The sequence below is a fragment of the Rana temporaria genome, chromosome 7 (genome assembly GCF_905171775.1).
Source record: "Rana temporaria chromosome 7, aRanTem1.1, whole genome shotgun sequence".
NCBI classification, from domain to species: domain Eukaryota; kingdom Metazoa; phylum Chordata; class Amphibia; order Anura; family Ranidae; genus Rana; species Rana temporaria.
Genome location: NC_053495.1, coordinates 162228958 through 162246960, shown reverse-complemented (window position 1 = coordinate 162246960; position 18003 = coordinate 162228958). Strand labels below are relative to the sequence as shown.

Here is an 18003-nt window from a genome sequence, read left to right as displayed (position 1 = left end):
TTCTCCAAGGATTCTTAAATTTTAATTAATTATAAAAATAGGAGAAAGCTTTGGGAATTTTGCATGAAAAACTTTATTTGGACCCCCTTCTTTTGGACAGTCCCCAATCTTTCAGTACTAAAGGCGGCTTGCGGGCGTGTCTTCTCATTGATAGCGGTGTTATTTCCCGAAGCTTCCTTATAGGTTCCCCCTTGGCGCTCAAATGAATGAGGCGCATGTGTGTTCTTATTCGTGAAAAGAATGTGACTTTACATATGGGGTGGATCAAGGGTGGGTTGTGCTGGGCTGCAGGGCCATTTGAAGGAATTTGGGGACCCCAAGCAAAATGGACATGGAGGGCCCCCACCCCTTCCCCCCCCCCCTGCACACACGAAAAGCCTACAGGAACCACAGCATAGCGTGTGTTTTCCTCACCCCCCCCCTCCCCGTGTTCTCCTCTATCGCCTCACCCCCCCTCTCACTGTGTTCTTCTTACTCCTTCCCCCCTCCCTGTGTTCTTCTTACTCCTTCCCCCCTCCCTATGTTCTTACTGCCCCCATGTTCTTCTAACTACCCCCCCCCCCATGTTCTTTCTACTCTCCCCCCTCCCTATGTTCCTTTTACCCCCCCCCCCCTACTGACCGTAGCACGGCAGGAGATTCAGTTTCCTGTTCCCGGCCGGACTGAAAGGAAGTGAGCACTCAGTGTGAATCTGTGGAGAATCTGTCCACAGGACAACTATTAGTGGCGCTCTCCACAAATTGGGCCTTTAATGAAGAGTGGTAAGAAGAAAGCCATTGTTGAAAAAAAGCCATAAGAAGTCCCGTTTGCAAGAAGCCATGTGGGGTCACGGCAAACATGTGGAAGAAGGTGCTCTGGTCAGATGAGAACAAAAATTTTACTTGTTGGCCTAAAAGCAAAACGCTATGTGTAGCGGAAAACTAACACTGCACATCACCCTAAACACAGCACACTCACTGTGAAACATGGTGGTGACAGCATCGTGTTGTGGTAGAGCTTTTCTACAGCAGGGACAGTGAAGCTGGTCAGAGTGGATGTGAAGATGGATGGAGCCAAACACAGGGCAATCTTGGGCTGGGTTCACACTTATGCGCATTGGATGCAGGTTTCACCGTATCCAATTTGCATGACAGGAGACTGTGACCGGCTTTCAATGGAGCTGGTTCACACATCTCTGTGGTGGCTGCGGAGTGGATTGTACAGGGGTCCTGTGCGTCTTTGGCTCCGTTTCAGGTCCAAATTCAGGAACAAATTTAGGCCTGATTAGTTCCTAAAACAGAGAACAGGGACACACCGGACCCCTGCTGTGAGCCGTATCCGTATTCGGTGTTAACCTAGCCTGAGAAGAAAACCTGTTAGTCTGCTAAAGACTTGACACTGGGGCATAGATTCACCTTCCAGCAGGACAACGACCCCAAGCCTACAGCCAGAGCTACAATGGAATGGTTTAGATCAAATCGTATTCATGTGGTAGAATGGCCCAGTCAAAGTCCAGAACTAAATCTAATTGATCTATGGCAAGACTTGAAAATTGCAGTTCAGAGACACTCTCCATCCAATCTGACAGAGACTGAGATATTTTGCAGAGAAAAATGGCAAAAATGTCACTTTAGATGTGCAAAGCTGTTAGAGACATCCCCAAAAAGACTTGCAGCTGTAATTGTAATGAAAGGTGGTTCTACAAAGTATCGACTCAGGGGGGCTGAATACAAATACGCAATAAGCTTTTCACATATTTATTTGTAAAAAAAAAAATGGAAAACCATTTATCATTTTCCTTCCACTTCACAATTATTATTTCTATACAGGATCTATATAGCGCCAATATTTTGTGCAATGCTTTACAACAAGGGGCAGACAGTACACTTACAATATAAATCAATACAGGAGGGATCAGAGGGCCCCGCTCGTTAGAGCTTACAATCTAGAAGGGAGGGTCAAGTGGAACAAAAGGTAATAACTTTGGGGGGTGAGCTGATGGAGAAAATGTAAATACAGTTGTTAAGTGTAGGTAGGATAGGCTTCTCTGAAGAGAAGGGTTTTTAGGGATCGTCTAAATGCTAATAGAGTAGGCGATAATCGGACAGATTGGGGTAAGGTATTCCATGGGATTGGAGAGGCTCTGAAAAAGTCCTGGAGGCGAGCATGGGAGGAGGTGATGAGGGAGCTAGAGAACAGGAGGTCTTGAGAGGAACAAAGAGAACGAGTAGGTTGGTATTTAGAGACTAGGCTAGTGATGTAGCTGAGGGCAGAGATGTGGATGGCTTTGTAAGTAGTTGTTAGTATTTTTTATTTATTTTTTATTTTATTTTTTTATTTATTCAAAGCAGAGAAAAAGTGGCCCACATGGACCCCAACAACATTGAATCATATATACATAGATACAAGGAAAAACAGGTGGCAATATACAAAAACATATACAGGGTTGCACTGCACGCCCCCTTATATCCGGGCCAGGCGTGACAATATCTGAGATCCCTCAGTGGTCTAATTATGTTAAACTTCAGTGGGCGTGCGGCTGAAGCGTCACCCATGAAAATTAGTTAGTCCTGTATCAGGGCCTGGCAGGTCCAGCCGACTCTGAGTTTTCTAATTTTAAATCAAGAGATCAAGAAAGAGAGAGAGAAACAGAGTGAAGGGTGAAATGTGAAAGGAGGGGGTAAGGAGATGGCCGGGAACTGCTCCCGGGCGGGAAGGGGGGGTCCTCGATATCGGGGGGGGGGGCTACAGGGCAGGGGGGGGTGTGCGAACCATGGACCTCTGCACCAGAGCCCCTCAGGGGCCAGTGGGTTCTAGATCCGCTTCCGGAGGCCAGGGCATTGGCGCATAGGCTGACCTGACCTGCGTCCCGAACTTCTCCCCTAAGGTTCCGTCCCTCATCAGAGTACCTGAACATATTCCATAATTGCCAGGTCTCTTTGTAAGTCTCTTTCCTCTGCTGGCTAGTGAGGATCAGATCCTCCATCCGACCAATATCATCAACCTTTCTAAGCCACTGGGCCACCGATGGGGGGTGCGGGGACTTCCAGCATAGGGGGATGCAGGCCTTGGCCGCATCAAGTAGGTGACGCACCACAGACTTCTTATAGGTCCTGGCTGGGATGGTCGCCGCACGTAGCAATAAAAAATCCGGGTCGTCTCCCACCACTCGGTTCGTGAACTTCTGTGTTATGCGTCGGACCTCCCCCAGTTGTTAGTATTTTGCATTTAATTTGTTGGGGGACTGGAAGCCAGTGGAGGTAATCCAGTGAGAAGGGAGTTGCAGTAGTTGAGGCGATAGATGACGGTGCCACTTTGTGTTGGTTTATCACATAAATTCCCAATAAAATACATTTACATTTTTGGTTTTAACATGACAAAATGTGAAAAATTTAAAGAGGTATGAATACTTTTTCAAGGCACTGTAACTTTTCTTTTGATATTAACCACTTGCCGACCAGCTTGCCAACCAGTTTTACTGCGGCAGCATGGCTCTGCTGGGCTAAACGACGTTATGTTGCGTTGTTTTGCCCTGTGGCCACTAGGGTGCGTACGCCGCCGGAGGCACGCACCCGTTGCTCGATCCCCTAAGCCGATGCGAATGCCCGGCGGGCGCGATGACTGCCAGGCACCCGCGACCGCTCGTGACAAAGCGAGAACCGGAATCTGTGTGTGTAAGCACACAGATCCTGGTTCTCTGAGGGGAGAAACTACTGATCGTATGTTCATACAAAGTATGAACAGCGATCTGTCATTTCCCCTAGTAAGTCCTATCCCCCCCTTCAGTTAGAACACAGAGAGGGAACACATTTAACCCCTTGATCGTCCCCTAGTGTTAACCCCTTCCCTGCTAGTGACATTTTTACAGTAATCAGTGCATTTTTATATCACTAATCGCTGTAAAATTGTCAATGGTCCCAAAAATGTGTTAAAAGTGGCCGATCTGTCCGACATAATATCGCAGTCCCGATAAAAATCGCAGATTGCCGCCATTACTAGATAAATAAAAAATAATAAAAATTTCATAATTCTATCCCCTATTCTGTAGACGCTGTTACTTTTGCGCAAACCAATCAATATACGCTTATTTGCTTTGTTATGTAGAAGAATACATCACCCTAAACTGAGGAAAAATGTATTGTGTTTTTTTTAAATTAGGGTATTTATTATAGCAAAAAGTAAAAGATAATATTTTTTTTCAAAATGGTCGCTGTTCTTTTGTTTATAGCGCTAACAATGAAAACCGCAGAGGTGATCAATTACCACTAAAATAAAGCTCTATTTGTGAGGGGGAAAAGGACGCAAAATTTTGTTTGGCTACAACGTCGCACGACTGCGCAATTGTCAGTTAAAGCGACGCAGTGCCGAGTTGCAAAAAAAGCTCTGGTCAGGAAGGGGGTAAAATCTTCCGGGGCTGAAGCGGTTAACAAAGGTACTTTTTTTTTTAAAACTGGCAGCAAGCTAAATTGCACTCAACAGTTCCTCCATTGTGCCCTAATTTGTTGACGTTCGTTATGGCGGATAACTCTTGGTTGGCAGAATATAGTCTTTGATGATCTAATTACTGTTCGATGTACGTAGATTACTTGCCTATAAATAGAGAAATCTGGAGAACGCGGGTCACTTGCTGTATAGTCCGCCCTTGGTGCATTAAGATTCAGGTGACTGACAAGGCTGCTTGTTACTTGGAATAATGATAGTGGTTTCTTGTAATGGGCTCCAGCTCTAACCATACCTATTAGAGGTTCATGTTGCCTGATGTAGATTTGTATTGTGTAAAGGATGCTCTTTATGGTGCTCCCTTCCCTGCCCCCGTGGCTCGTGCTGTTTACTGTAATCCTGCTTCCATGGGATTATCTGCGTCTGCACAAGGCCAGCTAAGCGCTGCTCAGTTTTCCAATAGCAGGAAGAGCCCTGTAATCCATCCGTACAGCAGCGTGCATTGGCTGCAGGTTGCTTTGATCCCTTGCTAGTTTGGGTTTAAGTGTCAGGCAGCCATCTTGTTCCAGAGCTGCATCCTTAACCCTTTCCTGTGCATCTGACCACATCTTGTGCCGGGCTAATGTGTCCGGGAAAGAATCTGTGATGTTTGTTTCTGAGATCATTAGGCATTGACTAAAAAGCTGGTTTGCAAATCTGTGACCCCCCCCCCCCCCCATCACTCCCTTCCCTGCAGTTTTCAGTCCCAGGTCCACCAAGGTGCCTGTTTGTCATATTGTGCGATGACTAGAGAGTCAGGAAATAAGCAGATGCCAGTAAAGGGTTGAAGGTGGTAATTTCTCCCAGCGGAGATGCTTCCAGGAGGTTTGACGCATTAAGTGTCACTGATCTGTCCCCTCTTGGGAAAAGTGCAGTGCAGTCTTCAGAAGGCCCCCCTTTCCTCCTCAGCATCTCCCTGTCCGGGTCGGGTTTATGCAAGGGAAGCTGCTTGAAAAGGTGACCTTTGCAATGTGTACAGAGCATGCTCTTTGAGCCAGCCCGGCTGCAGCTTCTTGCCTGCTTGCCTGCAAGCTGTAATCTGCTTATAGGTGCATTGTCATAGCAACAGGCCCAGAGAGCAGCAGCCTGGGCACACCGGGACTCTGTTTGTGCTACCTGAGGGGCGGGATGCTAAAAGGAGGAGGGGGAAGGATGCAGTAGCCAGCTATTTGAGACCAGATTTTATTCCACCGATTGCCAGTTCTGCCCCTGAGCCCGGAATGATCGCAATTCAGCCCATTTGGTAATATTATAAGATTTGCAAGGACATCTTCTTCTCCCGGCCAGGATGCCCAGCCTGGTTACCTGACATTGCCCCCTGGCCTATTCAACTCCCTGCCGGCATGTGACCCTTGACCCCTGTGCAAAGGAGCGATGGATGGGTGAGGTTTTGTGACATGAGTCCTAGCAATGATTTGGTCGTGCACAGCAAGGTGGCTGTATAATTGCTTCATGTAAGTCTAATTTTATTGTCTATCACAGCATGCATACTCTCGTTATATTCCCTGTGTTGCAATGGAGGTAATTAGCGGCTTATAAAAATGTAATTATTTAATTGTTCTGATTGCTCTTCAGTTGTTTGATGCGGATCTCCATTTATTGTAAGTGATTCTGAAAGGCTGAACTTTATGGAATTGTTTTTTTTGTTTTACGTAAACTTATTTTAATTCCCCATTTAAGATTTTTAAATCTACCTGGAACTTGGATATGTTTTCAGAATATTAGGATGGACTTAAAAAAAAAAAAAGATTTTCTCTGTTTTATAGATAAAAGAAAACTTTATTAGAATACCATTAATATTGTCTGTTGGTGTAAATTTCCTGAATACCAATTTTTGTTTTTCATGGATATGTTTTCAGAATATTATAAAATGATTTTCTGTTTTTATATATAAGAAAACTTTATTAGAATACCAATTTTTTTTTTTTTTAATTCGTTTATTTGCTGCCTGTGTGCAAAAAAAATGATGTGTAGTCTGCAGGTGATATAATGTGTTTATAAATTTCAAAAAGAATATCTACAAAACTGAACATTCTATAAATATTTTTTGTGACCTCCTTCGGTCATCTCAATCTACAAAATCGATAAAGTGCCTAAAGGCTATTCATAAAATGTTATAAAAATAGAGTAAGTAACATTGTATGCTTATTGTTTTTAAAATGCAAATCTTTTTTTTATTTTTACTTTTTAATGCGAAATACTTTTTGCTATATGTATCCCATTTAAGAGCTTTCTTCACTTTCTGTTCAAGTGATATTTGTCACTGTGACGGGAAATAAAATTAAATCTCGCAGGAACCAAGATGTAATAACCAGAAAGGAAATTTTGAGCTCTACCGTTGTCTGCACTGAAAAGATTTCAAATCATGTCCTGTTTTGGTGACTACTGTAACTGGGACAGGAAATGAGACAAAACAATAAAACATGACAGAGGTTCTAAAGCATGGGTCTTCAAACTATGGCCCTCCAGTTGTTAAGGAACTACAATTCCCATCATGCCTAGTCATGTCTGTGAATGTCAGTGTGTTACAATGCCTCATGGGATGTGTAGTTTTACAACAGCTGGAGTTTTTACAACAGCTGGAGTTTGAGGATCCCTGTTCTAAAGCATGTGTGCTCAACCTGTCGCCCTCCAGCTGTTGTGCTGGATACTGATGGTCCAGTTCGGGAGGAGTAGATCATTCCTCTCGATTGGGAATGGCCATACATGATTCAACATTTGGTTGGTTCTTGCTGAACCAGCTGCATTTTGATCCATGTGTGGCTGACTTAAAGGGGTTGTAAAGAGAAATAAAAATAACAAACATGCCATACTAACCTCCACTGTGCAGCTCGTTTTGCACAGAGTGGCTCCGATCCACGTCTTCTGGGGTCCCTCGGCGGCTGTCTCTGGTCCTGCCCGCAAGAACTGTCCACCTTAATGCGAGCGAGCATGGTGGTAAGTTCTTGCAGGCGCGCTCCTGTGATACAGCCGGCGGCTATAAGCCGCTCACTGTATCACTCAGGCCCGCCCCTGGCGCACCGTGGCATTGGATGTGATTGACAGCAGCGCAAGCCAGTGGCTGCGCTGCTTTTAATCCATCCACTCTAGCCAATCAATGACCAGGCTGAGCGGCGAAAAGGACGTCGGGGCTCAGGTAAGTAAAACGGGGGGGCCGGAATTTTCGGATGTTTTTTCACCTTAATGCATAGGATGCATTAAGGTGAAAAAACATGTACCTTTAGTGTCCCTTTAAGAACATGGGTGCTCAACCTGTGACCCTCCAGCTGTTGCGGAACCACAAGTTCCATCATGCCTCAGCTTTTGAGAGTCATGCTTGTTTAACTGACACCCTTGCAATGCGTCATAGTTCTGCAACAGCTGGAGGGCCACAGATTGAGCACCCATGTTCTAAAGTCAGCCATACATGGATCAAAATGCAGCTGGTTCAGCAGAAAACGGCCGAATGCTGATGCATGTATGGCCATTCCCATCCGAGAGGAATGATCGACCCCTCTCAAAACAGGACTATCAGTATATCCAGCACAACAGCTGGAGGGCCACAGGTTGAGCACCCATGCTTTAGAACCTCCCGAATGGGAGGTTCGGGATATTTTTATTTAATCGGCACTTGCAGCTAATCGGTTGCAGCACTGATCAGTGTATTCTAGCAGAGGAGTCCCACTGTCAGAATACAGTAACGCAATGGGGGATCCCCAATCCACCTCAAAGGTGTTAATGGTGGATCTGTCCGGTTTAAAAATAAAAAAAAATTTATCTGTAACCAGCTTTACCCCTCCAAAATATAATTAATAAAAAAAGTGGCCATACAGTTTGGCAGGTATCTTCTGAGACTATATAGTTGTTGATCTTTGGGCTTTTTGCTGAAAACCACTGGGTGGGCCAGTCCTGTCCTCCATGTGTATTGTGTAGAAATGAAACAATTTGCAAATGAATGGGTATTTCCCATGTCCTAGGGACCGGCAGCTGTTTTAATTACAGCCTTTTCTTAATGCAGGTCACGTGGGTTACCTAAACTGAAAGAATCGCGTTCCCATGAGTCCTTGCTGAGCCCAGGCAGTGCAGTGGAAGCTCTGGATTTGGCGACAGAAGATAAAATCCTGGTGAAGCCACTACACAGCAGCATATTGGGCCAAGACTTTTGTTTTGAGGTAAGGCAGTATGTATTTTCTTATGATGCCTCGTGTAAATTATTAACTCTGATGCCTGAGTAACCTTTTGATTTATTTCCTTTTTTTTCTTTTTATTCTTTCTACTTGTCAATACGCGCCTGTTAGGTCACATACTCCAGCGGCAGCAAATGTTTTAGCTGCTCATCTGTAGCAGAGAGAGATAAGTGGATGGAAAATCTGCGGAGGACTGTCCAACCTAACAAGGTAAGCGTCAAGGAAAACAAGCCCGCTGCTGATCGTTTTCATCATTCTCCATCTTTTTTCAACAGTAAGTTTTAATGAGCAGCACATTAGTGATGTTCTACTAAAGGGCAGCGCCAGTCACCTGTAAACACTCAGAATAACATGTTGTTTGTATTTGATTATATTGTGATCTGAAGCCGTATAAGCGTTAATGATCAGATCTTGCAGCCGAGAGCACGTTTCCGGATAAGGTTTGTGGGGGATGGAGTATGGAATTGCAATGTGTATGATGGCTGGTTTGCATAATTCTCCCTATAAAAGCAGGAACTTGCTGGATCCTGATTTATTTGTTTTTCCTGCTATAGGCCTAAAACCTTTAAACCATGCATCCAAAACAGAAAAGCAGACATAATGCAGTAGTTTTTGCTTTGCATAACCATCGGTAATTTTTTTGTTAGATATTGGAATTTTATAGCATTTGGTTAAGATGTTACTAAACCCACAACAGTAAAATCATTCTGTATATGCAGTAAAGCCGCCTTGTTGTACTCACTTGTGGAACCTAAGGGGTTAATCCTGCACACTGTGTAAAAATGCTGTTTGACACTGCCTTCTCAGATCATCCACTTCTTTTACTGTCCCCAATGCATCTGCTGATCGAACAAAACCTTGGGGGCACTCTGCACATGCTCAGTTTGGTGTGTAATGCTAGAGAGGTTTTTTTTTTTTTTTTTTCTCTTGGGAGGGTGCATGTGATCAGCACAGGGCCAATCGGCACTGTCCAAACAAAGCATCGGGGGTCTTTCCCGCCTCATTGGACAGTCGGAGTAGAATGAAAACTCCTCCAAGTTTTAACAAGACACTGATAGAAGTCATAAGACTGCTATATACTGCTGATGAGATAAGGTATTTAGCAGTTTATATTTACTAACTTTATTGCATTTCGATGTTTTGTGTACTGTGGGAGACCAGATATAATGAATGCAGGGTCCTGGGTTTAGTAACACTTTAATGCATTGTGCATGCGTCACTGTTGTGACACTGCTGTGACAAGACTAATATTGGCTATAGATGGGATACATTTTCAACCAGTTCTGCAATATCTGCTTATGGTAATCCTGCATGTACAGGCATAAAAAAAGTTACTATCAAGATTTGAGTGTTTTAGTATCTGTAGCACTATGTTGGATTATATGCTAGCATGTTGAAAAATAATAAGGGCCTTATGGCTGTTGAAATTAACAGGAGGCTGGCAATGTGCATATAGATTTCCATTGGCTCCCGTTGCTGTTAGTGAGCCAGAGAGGGGGGGTGAGGCCGAGCCGCTGCTCTGTGTTTAAATGCACACACAGAGCAGTGGCTCAGCTTGTGTGCCCCCATAGCAAACTGCTTGCTGTGGGGGCACTTGGCAGGAGGGAGGGGCCAAGAGCACCGACGAGGGACCCGATGGGAAGGCAAGTATAACATGTTTGTTATTTTTAAACAAAAGACTTTAGTTATCACTGTAAAGGGGTTATAAACCCTCGTGTTTTTTCACCTTAATGCATCCTATGCATTAAGGTGAAAAAACACCTTGCTGTGCCTGCCCCCCCCAGCCCTCCACCCCCGTTTTACTTCGGGGGGTGCGATCCCGCATCGATTCTCCTCGCGGCTTCTCGGCTCTTCATTGGATAGATTGATAGCAGCGCAGCCATTGGCTCCCGCTGCTGTCAATGAAATCCAATGTCGCGGCCGCTGGGGGGGCAGGGCCAAGTCATACGCCCGCAAGGTAACCCCCTCGGGATAGAGCCTCCCAGTGGGGGTTATCTATTGCGGGGAGGAGCCGCGAGAGTCGCCGTGGGACCCCAGAAGAAGACGAGGATCGGGACAAAATGGAACTGCACAGTGGAGGTAAGTATGTTATTTAAAATTTACAGGGTGACCAATTGAGACTGCTTTACTTATTCTGGATCAGGCACAGCTATGAACAGCTATGTGTTTAGATTTTTCTGTATCTTTAAATTTACAGTTTCACTATTGTTGATCTGTCACCAACTACAGCTTCTTTTTAAATAACTTCAGTTTTCTTCTAGACATATCAGGAGTTAATGGAGCTGCTTAAAATAGACCCAGCAGCACATAAGAGTTTAAATCAAATGTGTCACTATGAATTAGCCTTTCATGAAAGAAACCCATATACCATACAAGCTTTTAGTCTAGTTTACATTTACGTTGCTCTGCATCCTCCTTCTGTTTGCTGCCAAATGGCACTAATGGAAGTTGAATTCCAAGTTGCAGAGAATGGTGCTCAGTACATCAAAACTCTAGAAGTTTAGAAAGTGAATTGTTCTGCATGTATATATATTTATGGTGACACATGGGTGCCAATTTGCTTCCTTTTTTGTGAGGACAAAAAAAAACATAATCCTTAAAGGGGTTGTAAAGGTTTGTTTTTTATTTTCTAAACAGGTTCCTTTAAGGTAGTGCATTGTTGGTTCACTTACCTTTTCCTTCCATTTCCCTTCTAAATGTTTTTTTTCTTTGTCTGAATTTCCCACTTCCTGTTCCTCCTCAGTAGGGATGAGATCCAGCGTGTTCGCATCGTACACGTGCAGAGCCCCCCAGGAAGTCTGCACGGCGCTGCGCTAACCACAGCCAGGGAGACATTTCCCGATGCTCGGCTGCAGAGATCGGGACAATGTCTCCCTGGCTGTGATTAGCGCAGCGCCGTGCAGACTTCCTGGCTGGCTCTGCACGTGAACGATGCGAACACGCTGCTGTTCTAGCTGACTAACCCCCAGCCAAATGATGGGGCAAGCTTACTGAGGAGAAACAGGAAGTGAGAAATTCAGACAAAGAAAAAAAAACATTTAGAAGGGAAATTGAAGGAAAAGGTAAGTAAAACAACAATGCACTAGCTTAAAGGAACCTATTTAGAAAATAAAAAACAAACCTTTACAACCCCTTTAACATAGACATATACTTGAATGCAAAGTTATAGTACTGTTGTACTGGAATACATAAATAAAAATAAATGCCAAAGTCTGATATTTCCTATGTAATTCATAGTTTATTTCAGTTTTGACTGTAGAATTCTCTTGACACCTGGCTTGGAATTACTTCTAACCTCCTGTTATTTCACTTTCAGGACAACTGCCGAAGGGCGGAAAATGTACTGCGGCTGTGGATTATCGAGGCCAAAGACCTGGCCCCCAAAAAGAAGTATTTTTGCGAGCTCTGCCTGGACGACACACTCTTTGCACGTACCACAAGCAAAACTAAAGCAGACAATATCTTTTGGGGAGAGCACTTTGAATTCTCTGGATTGCCCCCTATCCACAATATCACTGTGCACATCTATAAGGACGTAGAGAAGAAAAAGAAAAAGGATAAGAACAATTATGTGGGACTGGTGAATATCCCAATGGCCAGTGTGACTGGCAGGCAGTTTGTGGAGAAGTGGTACCCTGTAAGCACACCTACCGCTAACAAAGGCAAAACTGGGGGACCTTCGATACGTATTAAATCCCGCTATCAGACGATCACTATCCTGCCTATGGAGCAGTACAAGGAGTTTGCTGAATTTATTACAATTAATTACACCATGCTATGTTCTGTCCTGGAGCCGGTGATCAGCGTCCGTAATAAGGAGGAGATGGCCTGCGCGCTGGTCCACATCCTACAAAGCACGGGTAGAGCCAAGGTAAGGACATCTCTGTAGTTCTCTAGAGCTTTATGTCTCCTTGTTATGTTTCTTCGTGGTGTCTTTTCATCAGAACTGAGCAAATATGACTGGCTGAATCTTCCTAGCAATGTTTGAACCTGTACAGGAATGTGTAATGTAAAAAAGGATCGCTCTGCTTCAGACTACCCTTTTAGGATGCATTCACACCTGCTTGTAGTGGGAACCCATGTTTCCGCTCTCAGTTTTTCACACATTTTTCACTTGAATGGGATGCCCTATGTTGGACCCTTTTTGGGTGTGGAGAGTTGCTCGATTTGTCCATGTGCCTTTTGCGTTTGCTGCGTGATAAAACATTTGGGACACTGTGTCTGCTAACCAGGTTTGGGGTGTCATTAACCATTAATGGTACCAAAAGCACGGCGTGAGTTTGCAGCACGTTTCCAAAACGTGGTAAAACGCTCGTTTTCTGTGTGTTGTCGCATGTTCAGGAAATTTGAATGGAGCCAAAAGTTGTAGTTGACGTCTTCAGAATATGTGAACTAACACCCTTCCCAACTTCTCTGGTCCTCACTATACTTATCCCTGTGGATGCCAAGGTGTCTCTGCCCACAGAGCCGGAGTAGCGATCTGAGGATTTTAAATCTCTACTCCTCACCCTCTCCGTTGTACAGCGCTTGTAGGACAGATCAGAGCCATGCTCAATGCCGGCAGTGACCAGTCAGCATGGCTCTGATCAGTCTTGGGGACTGGGGGGTGAGGAGGGTTATGACAGTGATGGCAACCCTTGGCACTCCAGATGTTTTGGAACTATGTCTCCCAGGATGTTCCACTACACTGCAGAGTGCATGAGCATCATGGGAAATGTAGTTCCAAAACATCTGGGGTGCCAAGGTTCTTCATCACTGGTGTATGTCGTCAGTTCACCTTTTCAATTTTTCTAAAATGGTCAACGAAGTGTTTATAAAGCCAAAACTTTCTTCAGTTTTGGATAGAGCAGTGAGGTGTTAGAACCCCCGTCATGTTATTGTTTGTCTGTGTCCCCACTAGGAAGATTTGTCCTGCTGACCACTGTAACTGGGGCTAAAAGTAAGGAAAGGGTTACATTTTTTAGTTGATTCCAGAACAGTGATAAAGGAGACATCTTCTAATGGAGAGGCCTGTGACCAGTGACAACATTTCTAAAGCCCTTTACACACGGCCGGGAATCCCGTCAGGAAAAAAACGTCGGTTTTCATGACGTGATTCCTGGCAAGCTTGCTGTGCATACAGACGGCCATTCAAAAGAACCCGCCGTTCTTTTGAATGGCAAGAACGCGGTGACGTCATCAACTACGACGAGCCGGCACTCGTCACATTCAATGCCGTCGCCGCCATCTTGCTACACCCTACACTACCCTTGTATGCTACCGCGCATGCGTCGAAGTCTCATCGAGCATTTGCGGGTTTACCTGGGGACAGGTAAGCATAGTAACGTAGGGTTTTCTCGTCAGGAAACACTCTGCCAAGAATCCTGACGAGAAAATAGAGAGCAGGTTCTCTATATTTCTCGTCTGGATTTCCGGCAGTTTTCTGGACGTGAAAGCATACACACGCCCGGTTTTCACAGCAAAAAGCTCTCCCAGCAGCTTTCTTGCCGAGAAAACCGGTCGTGTGTACGAGGCTTCAGAGGGGGATTCCTGTTCTTTCTATATAGTAGAAAGTGAAGGGAGATTTTTCATGTTGGACAAGAAAAGAAACTCACAGGGTTTACCCATTCCATGCTGTGTTCAATAAAAAAAAAAAGCTTTGGATTTTTTATTTATTTTTTGTCCTTACTGCCCATACTGTTACAAGAGGAAGTGACACAATGTGGTTGATTTGCTAAAACTGTAGTGCAAAATCTGGTGCAGCGGTGTATAAAATTCCAATCAGCTTCCGCCCCTGTTCACAATGGTGCAATTCGAAATGCGGATTGACATGTCAAATCGCAGCTTATTGCCGGCAATGGCACTGTCCCAATCGGTGCAACGATGATTTCAGTAGTTCCTGCACTACTTTTGGCGACTTCAGGGGCGATTTCAATAGACATCTGTGCACAAACCCGCACAAATGTCTTTTTAAAACGCCCCCAAACTCACACTGAAATGCGGGTGTGAAATCGTGTTTAGCTAAACTGGCACAGTTTCAAACCCGCGTTCAGTGTAAACGTACCCTCCAGGTTTTATTGTCGAAGCATAATTGAACAAGTCAGAAGCTGATTGGCTACCTTGCACAGCTTCGTCAGATTCTCAGTGCTCCAGTTTTAGTAAATCTCCCCCCCCCCCCCTTGCTGTCTTTACAGGAACTTGACTTCAAGCTTTTCCAGGCAATATTTCACTATGTGAAAGCTGCAACACTGACTCATTTTCTGTCATCCGTTGCGTTCTCATATGATAAGGTCAGCCTGTGGCCCAGTGAGACACATCCTAGAGTCCTAACTGCTGGAACATTATCATCTTATGTTTCACGGAGCGTTTATTGAATCCGCTAAGATTTCAGGGAAGAAGGCGTTTCATGTTCCATTGTGTCATCTCTTCTCTCAGCACCGAGTCACCTCTGACACCGAGTTGTATCTGAGTTTTGTTATTTTTGTTTCTCCAAGTGATATCTATCAGGGGTCCAATTTGTGCCCATTGCTGAGCAGCCATTGGTATGCAGGTGCCCTGGCAGCTGCAGGCAAACTGGAAGTATATGTCCTGTACCATAGCCATTATATTACACAGGGCTACCTTATGGTGCCAAAGGGCCCAGTGCAAAGCAATATGCACCTTAGAATATATATATTTTTAAGCACTTTGCGGTCACATTGATCTTAACGGGTTTGTAAACCCTTGTTTTTAAAATAAAATAGTTTTTTTATATTTACCTGCTCTGTGCAATGATTTTGCCCTGATCCTCTTTTTCTGGGGTTCCCCACTGGCACACCAGGCTTCTCTGCTTCATTGTTTGCCCCCACGGATAGCCGCTTTTCGTGGGGGCACCCGTGTGGGCTCGCTGCCGAGTCCCGCTGCTGCTCCCATTGACACACAGCGGGGCTCGGCCCCGCCCCCCGCAGCACAAAAGGCTTTTCACCTTTATGTGATTCCCCTTTCCCTGGATTACACTCTGCTGCCTTATACACACAATGCTCTGGCTCTATGTCCTCTCCCCCCACACTCTGCATCACACTGCCTTACACACACTCATTATTGGATCTCACCACCTTATCCAGCCATGTGCTCAAGTTCTCTGCTCCATCCCACAGTCTGTGATCAGCTGCCATTGGAAGTCCCCTCTTTCACCTCCTGCTCTCTGTACTACTCCAGGCGCCACCCTCTGAGTTCACAGGAGCCAGAACTACAGAGGAGGTATCAATGCTCACTGACAGTATTGACTGTCGGCACACATTGAGAGCAACCCTGGGGGAAACATTTGGCGGTATACATCCACCACAATGTTTATTTGCGGCAGAGACCCTGGGGACCACCAATAGTTTCTTGTGGACAATCAGTGGTCCACTTCTGTTCTAAAGCACTAAGGTAGAAAAATGGGATCCTTTGCTGCCTCAAAATCTAGGGTCTGTATCTTGTAAGTCACATTGTTGTTTTTTTTCTCCTGCAGGGCCTGGGGGAAATGCCCATTTTGGTCCTTTGTGTTTTTGTACCAATCAGGTGGGGGGTGGTGGAGTATAAGTTTTTTTGACTTTAACTTTCAGAATTTTAGAGGGTATTTTTAGGATCTAGTCACATTAGTTGCACAACACAGATGGTAACCGGTGTGAACTGTCTCTGGAGCCAGTCACACCACTCTGGTTACTTTTTATTTCAAACAAACTTTTCATAAAAGTTTACTGGCACATCCGCATTGTGAAGCTGCCGTTTGCTTCATGACCCGCTGCCCTGAAAAATTGTACTGCATGAAGCACTTTTTCAGTGCACAATAGTTGAGTGAACTGACCCCATAAGGAATAAGGCTTTTTGTCTTGTCTTGCATGGGTCTGGTCAAGGATGCCCAGCGTACCTATTGTGAATGAGATCCTCAATGCTGAACTATGGAACACACCTAAATGCACATTAAATACATATATGGGAGCTCTTTTACCTGGCATATTAATTCCATATCGGTTCATCAGGTTTTGCCCTGCCAGACAGAAGAGCAAGGTCGGTTTCCTGGCTTTTCTCTTCTGCAGTTAAGCAATATACGGTAGCTTGGTCATACCTCAACTGGTGCATGGAGGTAACCAGGGAGCATAAGTACACCCCCCCACTTGAGTCTGACCTATCCTCTTGTCTTCATGTGGATGCAGCACACCTGATTGGCTCATAGTGATCCCTCTCCCAGTCTGAGTGCTGCAGTTCAAGTAAAGACAAAAGACTGATATCCAGACAAATTCACAAATATAATACATTATATAATATATTGGAGATGCTTGATTAATCGTCAAAAAGTTGTGATCTTGATTCCACCCCCCTCATGATCTCTATGCAGAATTTCCTGATTCATTCATGTAACAAGTGTAGAGAGTTCTCTGCTCACACAGCTGTCAAAAGAAAAAAAACGGGCAGCCTACCAAGTTTTTCACAACATTGTCGCACTGGTAGATTAGTCTTCATTTCCACTGGCGTTTTTACAGCCACTCGTGTTCACCTTTTTTACAGCTTAAAAACGCCTGTCCATGTTTATTTTGTAAAGAAAGAAAAAAACGTGGCAGTTGCGTTTTTGAGCGTTTTCGCGCGTTTTTGAGCGTTTTGTAATGTCTGACGTTTTTACAGCTCTACTCTGGAGCTTCAGAACGCCCTGGTCCTGCGTTTTTTTTACAGCTCAAAAACGCCTATGCCATTTGCAGCTCAAAAACGCCTATGTGGGCATGATGCCATAGAATAACATGGACAGGCTTTTTTAAGCTGTAAAAAACGCTCAGAAAAGTGGCTGTAAAAACGTCAGTGGAAATGAACATTGTAACTTTTCATCCTAATGCCGCGTACACGCGACCATTTTTAATGTCATGGAGAAAAATGAAGTTTTTCTCGACATGATTCTTGTCAAGCCTGCCTTGTCCACACAAGATCGTGAAAAAAAAATGCTTGAGCAAAGCGCAGTGACGTACAACACGTACGACGGCACTATAAAGGAGAAGTTCCATTCAGATGGCGCCACCCTTTTGGGCTGCTTTTGCTGATTTTGTGTTGGTAAAAGTTTGGTGAGAGACGAATCGCGCTTTTTAGTCTGTTACAGCGTGACGAATGTGCTATCTCCATTACAAACGCTAGTTTTACCAGAACGAGTGCTCCCGTCTCATAACTTGCTTCTGAGCATGCACGTTTTTTTCCCGTCGTTAAAGCCTACACACGACCGTTTTTCACTACGTGAAAAACGACGAGATAAATTAGAGCATGTTCTAAATTTTTAATGGCCATTTTTCACATCGAGAAAAATGCTCTGGAGCCCACACACGATCGTTTTTAATGACCAATTTAAAAAATTGCATTTTTTGTCAGTTAAAGCGATGCAGTGCCGAATCACAAAAAG

General features: G+C 44.5%; 1 protein-coding gene across 9 annotated transcripts in view; it reads left to right on the top strand.

The window, feature by feature from the left end:
- RASAL2 (RAS protein activator like 2) overlaps nt 1-18003 on the top strand; it is a 425879-nt gene that overhangs the window by 351092 nt on the left and 56784 nt on the right. For all 9 annotated transcript variants that reach the window (XM_040360350.1, XM_040360349.1, XM_040360355.1 and 6 more), the window contains 3 exons: nt 8456-8609; nt 8736-8834; nt 11941-12495. In XM_040360350.1, coding sequence (XP_040216284.1) covers nt 8456-8609; nt 8736-8834; nt 11941-12495 — 808 coding nt within the window. The remainder of the gene's footprint in view (nt 1-8455; nt 8610-8735; nt 8835-11940; nt 12496-18003) is intronic.